The following is a 15,617-nucleotide window of genomic DNA, read 5'->3' as shown; positions in this document are numbered from 1 at the left end:
ATGTTCTTCATTGAGTCTTCAGTTGAAAGTAGTACTTTTAGCGACAAAGTTTAAGGAAATAAAATAAAAATTTTGTTTTCATATACAAAAAATTAATATTTCAAAATATAATGGGGGTCATGTCCATTATCGCAATACGATTGGTTTTGAATTTAAGGGAATTATTTTGAAAAAATAGGGGGGTCATGAACCCCTCCCCCCTGATTGACCATTGAAATCAGACCAGTTCATCCTCAACAACGTCTTATCCAATGGTCGTGTTTCGAAAAATCATATTTTCTTCAGTTTTGAGGCCGATTTTCTAATCTTGACAGGATTGTAGCATTTGGGACTTACAAAATGCATCAAAATTGTTGAAAAGTTTCTGCATCCTCAAAAATGTCAAACTGTGGGATATTCACCGCCATTCTAAATTATTTCAAAATGAGGCTGTTGCATGAATGGATTGCTCTATTCTATGGCTGGAAAGGGAAGATATTGACGTGGGTGGTTCAGTAATTATATCATAACAAAACAATCATTGCTATTTCTCGAAGATCACATCGTTATTTTAATCCTTGGTGATCATAAGAAACGAATGCTGCTGAAATCATAGACGTGGTGACCAGACGTTCCTCTTAACAATTAATTAAAGATCTATTAATATATCTATGTAAAATAAACGCTTTTTATATCAAAAGGAAACCTCTTACTGGAAAACGCTATAGAGAACTGATACATAATTGAGTTTTTGAATTATTTTTGATGAACGTAATTAACGTGTGTAAATAACTTTTAATAATATGTGTAGAACGTTAATTTATATACAAAATATTATATCAGTTATTTAAAAAAAATGCCCTTCCTACTCTCTCCCTCCGATAATGTCCCGCGCCTGTAGTTGGTTATCTAAAATTTATAACTCTGATTCTCATACTAACAACTGCAACCGAACCCTATAATTAAAGCTTCATTCACAAAAGAATGTATTTTGTTTGTTTGGCAATTAGACAGAAAACAAAAATAGGGTTAGTGGTATAGTATCACCATCCCTTATAGCACAGCCTTATATAGCCTCCATCAAAATGACAAATAGAATGACAGCATTTTATGTTGTGAACCTTGTTAATAGTCTTGTAATTTGTTTTGGATCGATTTCAACGACTTTTCGGTGTCTTTGATAAATATAAATAATAAATGGAACTCAATTATTTACATACTATTAAATTGACTATGTTCTAATAAAAATAAGAACACCACGATAGGATATAATGAGTTTAGAAGAAAGTATAGGTTCGGTATACCAAGGTTTTTTGTTTTTTGAAAGCAATTTAAGTGAAATGTGACACTTTCCAATTTTTGGGTTAAATAAGTCGTTGTAAAGGTGAAGCGTTGAGTCTCGTGTCGATCTTACTTTTCACTTGTCAATTGTTTATTCATCTCGCCTATGTCTATTTTTAAATGTGAAATCCGTTAATGAATTAAGCCAAAAGTTGAAGACATTTGACAGTTCATGGGTTGGCAGATATACAACCATGTCTCCAATGTTATCCCGATATTATGTTGTTTCCTTCAAAGGAAACTGAAACTGTAGCCATTCTTCAAAAAAATCTTATATTTAATGGCGTTTTTTATTGGTTATCCATTTATATTATCCTAAGACAAAACGCTTTAATTCAAAGAGAAATAATCGATCCGAAAGCTTAAGGTAATTTAATCTCAAAAATTGAAGAATTATTAGCGCAAAACATTTTTCAACTTTATTTTTTTCCGAAAATGACCGCCGAAACTGATCTACAAATTGAGTACCGTCTCGGTATCGGTCTCAATCTTGTCTCAAAAGCTTGCCTCCTCTCCAGCCCTAAACCATATACTTGTAAGGTTTATTTTGTACAAGGATTTGGACAAAAGTTCTACAAATCCCTGCCAATTTTGTCTATAGAAAAAACAAAGTAATTCAGTAAACAAGTATTAAGAAATGTGGTAGTATGAGTGTATAGTACAATTTTGTAAGACTTTATTCTCCAAAGCATTTTAGGGATTTTTTTTTGTATTAATATTTAATTAGATTTTTGCGTAACGATTACTAAATAAATCAATTTTTGTATTATCATTTTTTTATCATTACTTACTTACTTAAGGTGGCGCTACAGACTCGCGGCCTTCCTCTAGTGCGACCGTCTCTCGGGATTGGATTCGAAGATTTTCCGGGATGGAGGTTGATGTCCATTCGCTCTACATGATCTAGCCATCTAAGCTGTTGGACTTTAATTCTGTTAGCTAGGTCAGTGTCGCTGTGCAGCCCGTAAAGTTCGTCGTTATATCTTCTCCTCCATTTCCCATCTAGGCATACGGGACCAAAAAAACCCGCCGAATCCTAACACGCTCTCATCTTTCTTTGACAGCATGGTCCGGGCCTCAGCGCTATAAATAAGAAAGTGATTTTAGGTGTTTGAGAGAGGACTTTACCACTCAATTGCCTTCGAAGTCCGAAGAAGCATCGATTTACCAGAGTTATTCTTCGTTTGATTCCAACGCTGGTGTCGTTGTCTGTGTTTATAGCGGTGCCTAGGTAGACAACGTCCTCAACTACCTAAAAGTTATAGCTGTCCATGGTGACGTTTTGTTCAAGATGTCGTTGTTCAGTGTCCTTTTTTGATGCCAGCATATACTTGGTCTTGCTCTCATTGACCACTAAACAGATCTTCTTCGCTTCCGTCGCAATGCTCAAAAACGCTCCACTGACATCACGCTTTGATCTTTCAAATAGGTCAATATCATCTGCTAACCGAGTAATTGCATGAAGCTTTGGAAGATTGTGCCTTTAGTGTTGACGGTTGAGTTTTGCACAATTCTTTCCAGAACGATGAACGAACAGAAGTCGCATGACAGTGCATCGCCTTGTCTAAAACCTGATATGGACCTATCAGGTTGTTGACGAACGGCTTCAGACATTCACATAATACGGCACACAGGGTCTTATATGCAATGTTAATGAGACTGCTACATCTGTAGATGGCGCAATTCAGAGGGTCTCCTTTTCTACGTATCGCGTAGACTATGCTGGGGTTCCACTCATGGGGCATGCTTTCTTCCGACCATATTTTGCAGATCAGTTGGTGCATGCTCCCTACCAAGTCATCGCCTGCTGCTTTAAATAGTTCGGCAGCGAGATGTCGTCAGCTTCAGCAACTTTGTTTGAATTCAGTTCGAACAGAGCTATCTTCACTTCGTCGAGGTCGGTAGGCGGGATTGTTGATCTGAGCCGCCTAGGTTAAGTGGTCCTATCTCCCTTACAACGGAATTCAGATCGTCTTCGCCGTTATATTTGATTATAAAAGACACCAGGAAATGGCGGGGTGCTCCAAAATGAACCCAGCTTAACTCCAATAACAGCGTGGATCAATTTCAAAATATCATTCAAAGTTATTCATCTGCGGCTAGAGGTACCATTCTTCCCTATATCTCCGAAACGGTTAAGTGTATAAGGAATTCGTAATTTTGTTAAAGGTGTTAACACGACTCAACCTTAAGAAACGTAGATAGTGGAAAATATTGTGATACATGAATCTTAAGGCCTTTTTCTGATAATTCAATAAAACCAATCGAAGACATTTATGAAATGTGAAAAACTAATTATGTTAGAGTGTTTGAAGAAGAATCCTCTTAGGCAGGTTTTTGGGGGAAGTGAAGAACTGTCTCTTACTCTTCTTCAAACGTCATATGAAAATACGCCTAGCCACTTGGCGTATTCACCTATTAGGCAGTGTTAGGCTTTGACACCAACTACTGAGCTAATATATGCAATCTGTTTAAAGATGTTTTAAGCATCTTGAGCGCTTTGAATCTAGGGTAGACCTGATATTTTCGTGGCCTGGCAGTTGTTGAAGGTTTTCCATCAAATGTTTGTTTTATTTATAGCTACGATGTATTTCAGCATTAGCCAAGCGTGATAGAATGGGTAGTACTGTACCAAACAAGTGAAATATCAAAAGTTACTCCTCAGAAATTCCTGTTGAAAGTTAGTGTGGGATCTTGATCTTAAAAAATGATTTGAAAAGGCATTCTTTTTTTTATTTAATAAGAAGGCTGTAAGCGCTGTGCAGTTTAACAAAGAGTTTACTTATCAAAGGTACGCAAGTTCAAATAATTGACTTAGCACAACGTGCAAAGTGAAATTCTATATTAACAATTTATCTCTAATGGTAGGAAACAAGAACATTATGAACATGAAGTTAAAGATTTTATCGAACATTAATAACAATACTGATTGCACGCACTCTGAACAAAGTCGGTTTTGATGTGAGGGTTCAGGGACATGGGGTTACAAAAAAAATACAACTTTTGTTTTGTTATTATTTATTCAAAACACCTGCTCATTGGGAAACATTAATTATTTATCCAAATATCGTGGAAGGCCAAGTTCGTGTTAATTGGGTTTTTTTATTCATCTTATAAACAGAGTTACATTATTTGGTCTAAAGCATAATTATGTTCAAGTGACCTTAAGCATATATATACACGTGACATTTTTATCTTTATTTAGGCTCAAGGCTCGTACCTAATAATAATATAAAAATTATTTACCAACAACAACGGAATTAGAACAAAATAAAAAATGAATCGATATATTACGTTAAGCCAATTGGGTGATGGAACATATGGAACAGTTGTCCTTGGTCAACGAAAGGATACTGGTGAGAAAGTAGCAATCAAACGTATGAAACGAAAATACTACTCCTGGGAAGAGGCTATGAACCTACGTGAGGTCAAGGTAGGTATATTGTCGTCGTCGTCGTCGTTATAATTGTAAATGTACTCGCTATAGTATTTGTTATTCTTATAAATTATCGTGAGAAATGTATCATATGCTGGTCTGGTCTTTGGTCATGGGATATTTTGTATTTATACATTTTTTTTTTTGTTTAATTGCAGTCATTAAAGAAACTATCACACCCTAATATTGTTAAATTAAAAGAAGTAATTCGTGAGAATGACACATTGTATTTTGTATTTGAATACATGAAGGAGAATTTATACCAAATGATTAAGGACAGGGATACGCATTTGCCGGAAAACGCCATAAAAAGTATACTATTTCAGGTAAGTTATTTTATTTAAGGAAGTTATTTCTATTGTGTGGCCGATAAACGGTTTTTGTTTTTTAATAAATCTGTTGTTTCCGGGACTTTCGGGTTTCATAAGCGTGAGTTTAAAAATTGTGTGATAAGGAACGTCAACATAGATGAATATGTTTATTTTGGTTGTTAATACTAATTTGACACGGAAGATCATTCAAGCTCGTGGAATCAGGTGCCCAATTCCACTATCGCTTGTCTTAAGTTTTCTGTAGACCGAAAAATCATCGATATTTTAGGACTCTGAGTTGTCTTACAAGCTAGTTAAAGAGAAGACTCTGAAAAGAACGAGTATCGACTGGTTATATAATAGAGCTAATGGTTCCAACCGGGTTATCATCCACCCGAGTACTCAGTTACTCAGGTTTCTTGTACCCAATTAGTAAATTGCCTAGGGGTCTAATCGACTTGTTATTCGAGGTTCTGCTATGTAAATATGTATTGCTCAATCTGAGAGATGTTGTCTAGTAATTGCTTACTTACTTACTTAAGGTGGCGCTACAGTCCGGGACGGACCTCGGCCTCAACCAATATGTGTCTCCAGCCAGATCGGTCCAGCCAGCTCGGTCCCTGTCTTCAGTTTTGCAGGCCAAGTTGGTTGAGTTGCGTGCGCCACCTGAGTTGGACCTTCCGGGCTGGAGCGTTGATGTGACATTTGCTCTAGATGACCTAGCCATCTAAGTCATTGGACTTGGACATTCTGTTAACTAGGTCAGTGTCACTGAACAGCCCGTACAGTTCGCCATTATATCTTCTCCTCCATTTTCCATCTATGCGTACGGGACCAAAAATCACCCGAAAAATTATTCTCTCGAAGCATCCTAAGACGCTCTCATCTTTCTCTTACAGGGTCCAGGCCTCAGCGCCATAAATGAAAACCGGGATGATGAGTGTCTTATAGATGGTGATTTTACATGCTCGAGAGAGGACTTTACTTCTCAATTGCCTTCTAAGTCCAAAGAAGCAGCGATTTGCAAGAGTAATTCTTCGTTTGATTTCAGCGCTGGTGTCGTTGTCTGCATTAATAGCGGTGCCTATGTAGACAAAGTCCTTAACTACCTCAAAGTTAAAGCTGTACATGGTGACGTTTTGTCCAAAACGTCGTTGTTCAGTGTCCTTTTTTGATGACAGCATATACATACTTGGTCTTGCCCTCATTGACCACTAAACCCATCTTCTTCGCTTCCGTCGCAATGCTCAAAAACGCTCCACTGACATCAAGCTTTGATCTTCCAATTATGTCAATATCATCTGCGTATCCGAGTAATTGGATGGAGCTTTGGAAGATTGACGGTAGAGTTTTGCACAATTCTTTCCAGAACGATGTTGAAGAAGTCGCATGACAGTGCATCGCCCTGTCTAAAACCTTTTTTGCCATCAAATGTGGTAAGATCTTTGTTGACCTTGATAGAACAGCGTGCATTCTGCATCGTCATTCTGCACAATCGGATAAGTTTGACAGGGATGCCAAAATAGACATTGCTCGGTAGAGCTCTTCCCTATAGATGCTGTCATAAGCGGCTTTAAAATCGATAAAGAGATGGTGGGTATCGATTTGAAGATCCTGGGGTTTTTCCAAGATCTGCCGTATTGTGAATATTTGGTAGATAGTGGACTTTTCACTGATAAGGACCTATCAGGTTGTTGATGAATGGCTTCAGACGTTCACATAATACGGCAGAGAGGATCTTATATCTAATGTTAAGGAGACTGGCGCCTATGCAGTTGGCGCAATTTAGATAGTCTCCTTTTAATTTCAGTTAAAAAGAGGATCTCTAAGTCTTGGTTATCACCGCTTCCAAGGTTCCTACTCTGCTACTGTTTCAGAGCACATTCCCAGAATGTTTTCCTTAACAAAAGTATGGATTTTGTGTGTTACGGCTACTTCCATTTTTAAGGTACTTGTTTTCTGGGTTTAAGAACTAATTGAGGAGGTCAAATTTCCTGGGCCGAGAACATTTCACTTAGATAAATGCGCGTTTTTAGACAGAAATTTATTTTAGTTTTTAATGTAATGGCTGTGTCAGTGTCTTAGAGCTTAGGTGCATAGAGTTTTAATAACCAAAACGCACTGCAGAACAAAGGCGTTACTTTAGTTTCACTTCATATAAGTTTTGTTGGTAGGTGTACTGGCTTGAAAACTGTGGTTAACTCTTCCAATGTTCTCCATTCGGCTCAGATATTTCCAGGTTCAGTGCTGTAGAGAACTCTTATAGGTCTTATCACTTAGAATTGCAATAACAAAATGTGATACCACTTTTCGCCATTTTACTGCAACAATTTTGTATTCTTTAACAGACTTGAATGTATCCTTTACACATAGTTGTAGGTTTTTGGGAAGCACAATGTATGTATATTATCACCCACATTCAAAGTATGATCTGAACTCTCCAATTTTGGTCTGTGAAGTGAACGGTTATGGACAGGAACATTGTAGCCTGACTCAACTTCTCGCAGGAAGATGATAAGCTCCTGGTTGTGATAAAAGACAAGGGCAGCTGCCAAGTAGCTTTAATATTTTCCATAATTATAATTTCTTGCCTTCAAGAAGAGCAAGAAGTGGATGAAGGTTCCCGGAATGGTGATAGTTTTCTTGCTCTATTATTACATTTAAAGGTCTTTACACATGCTTGCCATAATTAACTACTTAACCTCTTGATATCAAGGAAGGATCTCAGATGTTTTACTTATGGGCGAATTTAGCAATAATTAAATTTATTTCATCAAATTATTACATTAAATATAACCAAAAGCTTCGCACCTCCTTTTTGCTGTTGATTTTATCAACTCTTTTTGTTCTGATGCAATCGGAACCGTACAAAAATGTTCATCTAATGTTTCCCAATTTAATTCTATGTGTGTTTTTCCAACGAACTTACGACTCAAGTTGGATTTAATATTTTTTGTAAATGCATGTTTCCAATGTGTGTGTGTCCTATAAAATCTTGTATTGACTCCGTAACAATTGTAGTACGGCTACTTATCAGAATAAAAGTTCATTGCCAAGTCTTCAAAAAAGATTAAAATTAAAGCTTGGAGCTTTGAACCAACAAGGAATTTGTTTTGCTATTTCATAAACTTAAGATCTATTTTCTTTAATATTGCAAATAAAATATATTAAAATAAAATTCCAGGTTTTAACGGGATTAGCTTTCATGCATCGCCATGGATTCTTTCATCGTGACCTCAAACCTGAAAACCTGCTTTGTTCCGGTCCAGATTTGATAAAAATTGCAGACTTTGGATTAGCCCGCGAAATCAGATCACGACCACCATTTACTGATTATGTTTCCACAAGATGGTATTTTTCAATTAATTCTCATTCAAATACTTTATAAGGTTAACGATATCTTTTGAAGGTATAGAGCTCCAGAAGTTCTCCTCCATTCAACACATTATGGCAGTTCCATAGATCTATGGGCTATGGGTTGTATTATGTCTGAACTTTATACATTTCGACCTCTTTTTCCTGGAAGCAGTGAAGTGGATCAGCTATTTAAAATCTGTTCCGTTTTAGGAACTCCTAACAAGGTAAAAAAAAGTCCACTAAAAAATGTAAGCCAGGTGTCTGATTGATTTTTAAATATTTTTTCAGAACGATTGGCCGGATGGACATCGTTTGGCAGCGACAATACATTTTCGTTTCCCCGATTGTGTGAAAGTTCCTCTAAACAATATTATCAGTCGGGCGAGTTCGTCGGGTCTTCAACTTCTTGAAGATTTTCTATTCTACGATCCCGAAAGACGCCCAACAGCCCAGCAAAGCATCAAATATCCCTACTTCCATGCGGTCAAACGTGTATCTCCAGGCAACTTGAATAGCATGAAAAACTTCAAATATGTCACCGCATCCAATGCTCTTCCAATAATGACCGAAAAAATCCACTTATCAACGGAACATTTGAACAATAATAAAAATATCAGTGTCGCCAATAGTAATTCCAATCTTAGAAATATTGTCGAGAATGGCCAAGCAGTGCTGGTTCCGAAAATAAGTTATCTTGTCAATTCAGAGTCCATCAAAGGAGGAAATGACAATGACTCGATAAAAAGTGGATCGATTCGTTATAGTGCGATAATAGCTCCATCTAGTGATATTTTCCAAGGAGGCCTCTCGAAACGTGAGGAAAATATAGGCCCCATTGAGTCAATAAACGATATCTATTTGAATCGCAATATATCACAGTTATTCGGTTTGACAAATCATCATCCGAATGTATCATTTCATTCAGCGAAACCAACTGTCACAAATGGAAATGTCAATTCAGCCAAAAGTTTCTCCATCTATGACACTGTCAGTATGAATGCGAGAAATGCCAATATGCAGAAGTTAAATGGATTCTACGTCCAACGACAACAAGCGCCCGAAGAGAGTAAAGTTTATAATTTATTTTCGAAAGTATCTGCCAAGCAACAAATGCCATCCCTGCTCATTCGAAATACTTATGACAGGGATGACTTTTTGCAAAATTCTGAAAATCTTTCGGCGAAAAGTAGAGTTAGTTTGGCAAATGGAAGAATTATTGAGCCTGCGAGTAACCGGAGTTTGTTAAGTGGTTGGGAGAGTACGACAGCTGGGGATGATTTGGATACAATTTTAGGGTAAGTTGACAATATATAAATTGGTCATATGGTCAAAATGTCAAATTGTTGATTTTTCTAGTTCAAAGATCAAATCCTCGACGAAAAAACGAAAAAATTCAAATACAAAAGCAAGCCAACTATTGGAAGACCTTTTCGGTCATCTGTCAATGGATTCTGACATAAGTGACAGCAAATATACAAACAATCTGCAATACAAAAGCAATAATTCACTTCATCAAATGTCAACGGGGCGTAACTCAAGTCTCCAAAATGGTCGTTCCAATGATCATTCACTGTCGACAGGCATAAAGGATAGTCTAGAAGCAAACAATGGAAGTCGAACTGATTCCCTGTCAACAAATGGGTAAGATAAATTAGTAAATTTTAAATTACAATTTTGCACTCGAATTAACTCATCAATATCATCTCATTATATGTAAATGTTGTGACGTCAAAAATATTAATATTTGTTGTATGTGTCAGTGATATGTCCAAATGTCCAAATGATCAAGAAGAAGAATTTCAATTTTGGCCAATCAGGTATTGTTGTTGCAGTGGATTTAAAAGTAAAGTCATAAAATTGAGTCTAATGTTTGAAAATAATAAAACAATACTATTTGTAAATCTGTATGGTTTGTGTAAATTGTAAACGTATCATAATAATAATCTTAAAATAGCACTTTGTATGAAATTCGTTAAAAATGCACAAGTATGTAGAAACCTCTGGGTTTACCTTACAAAATTTAAGTAATTTCAGTTCAAGGTTCTTTTAAATTGCGTTCATAAATTCACAATAAAATTCGAATCGGATTAAAGCACTAAGCTTTTAAAAATTTAAGGAAAATATCTTAATGAAGATTGGATTGTTTTCCAATTCTAAACTGATAAAAATAACCTTTACATCCAAATTTTTTTTTTGAAAGTATAACTGGGATCCGGCCCGTTTATCACACTTTTCTACCTTTCCCGGTTTTTACCCGATGCCATCCTGTTGCGCAACCCAGGGCACCGAACATCCTATATATGCATATTGTCCGGCTGCAGGTACAGCAGCGCTTTAACTCCTCCTGTAGCATAGGGCAGCAACAAAATCCTTCGACCTATCCCGATTCACCGCAACTGACCTCAGCTGTAGCCACGATTGAATACCTTGAGACCGACTCTTCTGCAAAACTGATGACCTCCAAGTTGTCTTTGGTCTTCCAACGCGTCTATTACCCTGGAGATTCCATAGGACGAATTATTTTGCTATATTGTCGTCAAGTTTCCTCAGTGTTTTGCCTATCCAACGCCACTTCCGTTGAATAAAGTCTACGTCCCATCTTTTCTGTCCGGTCCTATTCCACCGCTCAACGTTAGATATGGTTTGCGGCCACCGGATCTTTAGAATAGAGCGCAGATAACGGTCAACGAAAGCTTGTAGTCTGCTCGAGATGTTGGCAGAGCATTTCCATGTGTCAGAAGGACTGATTTGACGTTGGATTCGAAGAGTTTCAACTTGGTGCGTAGCGAAAATTTGCTAGAGTTCCACACAGGAGAAAGCATTCCAAATGCACCACAGGCTTTGTTCATTCTACTGTTAATATCCAGGTCCGTTTCGCCATCGAGACCTATAAAACTTCCCAGATAATTAAACTCCTCTACCTCCCCTATGGTCCCCTGCCTTAGAATAACTTGGGTGCCTTGGCCCGTGGTCAATACTTTGGTCTTATTTGTGTTAATCCTTTAGCCAGCCTAATATCCATTCAATTGCAGCAAATGACACATCTGATTTAAGACTGCTGTGTTGTTTGCCATGAGACATATATCATCAACATAATCTATGTGGCTAAGCTTGTCAAACAGACTACATTGGATACCGTGTCTTTCATTTGTACCCACCGTGGCAGTCATCACATCGTCAATCGCCAGCAAAAACAGAATTGGTGACAAGACTTCTCGTTGTCTCACTCCTTGACGCACATCGAAGGATTCGGAAAGCTGTCCATTGTGCAACACAAAACACCTTGCGTTGTTGTGCGATTCTTTAATAACAGCGACAATTTTCTGAGGGATTCTTCGCGCAATAAGCGATCTCCCGATGCATTCACGATTGACCCGATCCAACGCCTTCTCAAAATCTAGAAACATTAGGTACAGCGGTGATTGGTACTCAGATGATTGTTCGAATATGATTCGCAAGGTGTTGAAGTGGTCGACGCAAGATCGGCCACTGCGAAACCCCGCTTGGTGCCTATTGAGGGTAGACTCGACATTGGACTTAATCTTGTTGAGAAAAATAACTTCGGAAAAACGGACGGAACTGTGATACCGTGCCAATTATTACAGTTTTTGAGATTACCTTTCTTTGGTAAATTAACAATAACTCCATCCATCCAGTCCCTTGGGTAAGTTTCACTCTCCCAGACAGCCTGCACGAGTTTAAGCAAAATACGGGAAGCTGCCTCAGGGTAAGCTTTTAGGAATTCTGCGGGAATACAATCAAGTCCAGCTGCTTTTTGGGTATGGTGTCAATACCCCCAGAAGATCTAAGCATGTTGTTTAATTGAGGATTCAATTCTGCATTGTGGCCATCATTTAGCAGCGCACAAAAGTGCAATGTCTTATGAGATGCTCTATACTCGTTTCGTAGAATTAATTTCCGCTGAGCATCACTTTCTGAATTGATTCTAATTTTAAGTGTTCTTCGATATGTGATTTTGTCCAAGGTGTCTTGGGATATCCAGGAATCGCTAGCTCTGTCAGTCTGGGTATAGTTTCGGTTCCAGCTTCCATGAAAGCGCTCTTAATTTGGCAGCACAAAGCATCTACCGATCAGCCAGCATTTTATATGTTCCATGCTTTGTCGCCGAGTGTAGTGACGAAATTACGACGTACATTAGGGGCATTTAGAAAGCTTGTGTTGGATCTTGGTCTCTTGCTATACCCTTTGAGTGACACGCTGTACAGCAGCAGTTCGTAAGTGAAGCAAACCCAGTAGCAAATGATGGTCACTACCTGCATCAGCCTTTCTTTCGTTACGAACATCGCACAGTGACTTCCTCCATTTGTGCTGTATAATGAAGTGATCGATTTGATGTTTGGTAATGGTACGATCACCAGGAGATTCCCAAGTGATTTTGTGGCAGGTCTTGTGAGGAAATAAAAAAACCCCAATCACAAGTTGACAAGCGTTGCAGAAGTCGACAAGCATGTCACTATTTTCGTTACGTTGACCTAAGCCATGCTTACCCATAATTCGTTCGAGGGCTACGTTATCAGAACCTATGTTGGCATTAAAGATGATAATGATATCGCCCCCTGGAACACCGTTGTACACGGAATTCAGATGAGTATAAAAAAGGAGGTCTTTTCGTCCGCTGAAGCCTCATTCGTTGGAGCGTAGTAATGGTGACTTTTCTGATTTTTGGAGGCCGTCTTAAGCCTCACCTCGGTTTCCAGGATATAAGACTTTTGGTAGCTTCTTTAGCCAGCATGATGCCTACACCGTTGAGTCTTGGACTTCTGTCTGCCTCCTCTTCGCCTCGTTTGGCCCGATTATGCAATATATTCAGCTCTTTCTCTCCACTTGGTTTCACTCACTCCCAGAATGCTCATGTTATGCCGAAGCATTTCACGCTCTAGCTGCTAGTACCTGCCTAATGCGTAGAGGGAACAAACGTTCCATGCTCCAATCTTCGTTCGTGTTTTGTAGCAAAAAGTTCGTTTTGTTGAATCTGAAAGATTTCTTAATTTTGTTTCTGATTCATTATTGTTAGCATCATGATTGCGATTGTTGTATGAAAGATGCTGCACGCCCAGATCCGATGTGCGGTTTACTATCGTTGGAGTGACTATAGAAGGATTTGCCAAAGCTGGGTTACCTCTGGGGAATTATTACGGTTCGTTTTGATAGTCATAAAAAATACATCCTCGCTCCACTACCGTGTTTTCCCGGTTGCGGTTAATAACACGTACCTGTACACCGAACATCCTAGTCTAAGCTATTCTTCTAACGTAGGCATGATCTTCTCCGCTTTCTCCGCCCACCGGAACCACTAAGCTTCGCAGTATATTTCGTATAACTCATTATTATACCTCATCCGGAATTGTCCTTACACCAAAATGGAGCCACCAATTCTCCGTAAATCTTTTCTTTAAAACGTCTTCGAATAAGCTAACAAGTCTCTGATCCATAAGACTATAGGATCACCTACCATTATTGCTGTTGATTTTCGAACGTTTCCCGCAGACGAAGCCATCATTTTCTTTGTTTTCCCTCATTTAGTTGTCCCAGGTTTTTTGCCACTCGATCGATCTGGATGTATATCATCTGCGTAAGCCAGCAGTTGCTTGGACTTGTTGAAGATAGATCCTCTGGTAGATGTCTTAGAGTAATTATAGATTTGCTTTCTCCAACGTCAGGTTGAAGAGGAGGTAGGCAAACTCATCCCCTTGTCGGAGTCCATTGTAGAAGTTAATGGGTCTAGATAGTACTTCAACTTCGATCAAAACGCTAATATTAGTAACGTTACGGTGCAGCATCTTCTCAGCTTACTTGGGATGCCGATTTCTCTCATGAGGTTATAAACATATATCCTGGCTATGCTGTCCTAGGCGGCTTTGAAGTTTATAAACAGATGGTATGTCGGGATGTTAAATTCTGAATATTTTTTCATCGCCTGCCTGAGGGTAGCACAGTTCCTAAATTTATTGAGGGCACATTAAAATATAAAAATTGCGAGTGCACTTCATTTTGAAAATGCTCAATTAATTCAATTGAAAGTGTAGAGTGTAGGCCCACACTTAGTTTTTTAACTTAATACAATAGTCAGCATTAGTTGAATGTTTGCCATTAAAGATAATGGATCATTTAACAGTCAAACAACGTGTTAAAGCTATCAACTTACCGGTGGGTTGTTAGCAGCTATTGAAAATAGAACAATCCCTTTTAGGTGACAGTTGAAGATCTTTGTCGTTTATTTAGCTCTACTTTCGAAACCGATAAATGAATGACTGGTAATTTTTAAAGTCAGGACCTGAAATCAGCATTCCAAGTTGGCTTTAGATTACTATTTTTTTTTAAAACAGTATAAGCATTTTAATTAAAACTTACGTGAATTTCCAAAACCTTGGTGTTGAAAATAACAGTACAGCTGTATTTTGAAAGCTCAACAATACATAAGAGTAGTTAGTATCTTTCAATTTTAAGAAGGCGATTTGAATATAAGAACTGAGTGGAAATTTTAGAATTTAGAAATTTGTTTTATTATTTCGAATTTAAACCATCCCAAGTAAGTTTAAAACCATTTCATAATCTTACCATAGAAAACATCACCATAAAAAACACTATGTATTTGTGTAGTTTTAAAAATGCACTCGTATCATATATGTTTTATATCGAAAAATACTTATACCTATATACACAGGTTCAAACTCAACGCCTTTCGTATACATTAACCAAAAAAACAAAATCAAATCTAAAACCAACATATTCCAGAGTACCGACAAATTCCGATTTCAAAAAATCATCATCAACGAAAGCAGAACCAGCAACAGTGGGAACAACAGGAGCATTTCCCTGGGATGAAACAAATAAAACCGAAGATGAAAAACTTACAGCATGGATGGTATCGGAAAATGGTAATCAACAATAAAAGAATCCATTTTCATTTAACGTTAAATTATTTTTAGGATCATTTTTGGAAAAACAAAATAATGCCAAAGGATACAACTTAATGCACAATCATCATCATCATCACCAACAACAACAGCAACAACAACGATCAACAGCAACAACAGGCTGGACTTCTAAGTACCTGATGAATAAGTAAATTAACGAAAAAAAAAACAAAAGCAAGGAAAATACAATATTTAATATCTCAAAAAATAGCCAAATCAAATAAGGCCTTCAAGTTTCAATTTCAAGAAAACATT

At 37.7% G+C, this 15,617-nt stretch overlaps 1 protein-coding gene across 5 annotated transcripts in view; it reads left to right on the top strand.

The window, feature by feature from the left end:
- Positions 1-15,617, top strand: part of LOC129939515 (serine/threonine-protein kinase dyf-5) — a 25,109-nt gene extending 9,492 nt beyond the window's left edge. For 2 of the 5 annotated variants that reach the window (XM_056047548.1, XM_056047549.1), the window contains exons 2-9: positions 4,526-4,753; positions 4,915-5,082; positions 8,252-8,418; positions 8,477-8,648; positions 8,713-9,719; positions 9,781-10,065; positions 15,181-15,323; positions 15,375-15,617. In XM_056047548.1, the coding sequence (XP_055903523.1) occupies positions 4,598-4,753; positions 4,915-5,082; positions 8,252-8,418; positions 8,477-8,648; positions 8,713-9,719; positions 9,781-10,065; positions 15,181-15,323; positions 15,375-15,514 (2,238 nt within the window). In that variant the 5' untranslated portion in view covers positions 4,526-4,597 and the 3' untranslated portion in view covers positions 15,515-15,617. Of the gene's footprint in view, positions 1-2,778; positions 4,402-4,525; positions 4,754-4,914; positions 5,083-8,251; positions 8,419-8,476; positions 8,649-8,712; positions 9,720-9,780; positions 10,066-15,109; positions 15,324-15,374 lie in introns of those variants that run through there. The other 3 variants (XM_056047550.1, XM_056047551.1, XM_056047552.1) reach the window with 3 other exon arrangements.

The sequence above is a fragment of the Eupeodes corollae genome, chromosome 1 (genome assembly GCF_945859685.1).
Source record: "Eupeodes corollae chromosome 1, idEupCoro1.1, whole genome shotgun sequence".
NCBI lineage: Eukaryota > Metazoa > Arthropoda > Insecta > Diptera > Syrphidae > Eupeodes > Eupeodes corollae.
This window is presented reverse-complemented; position numbering and strand designations above follow the sequence as displayed.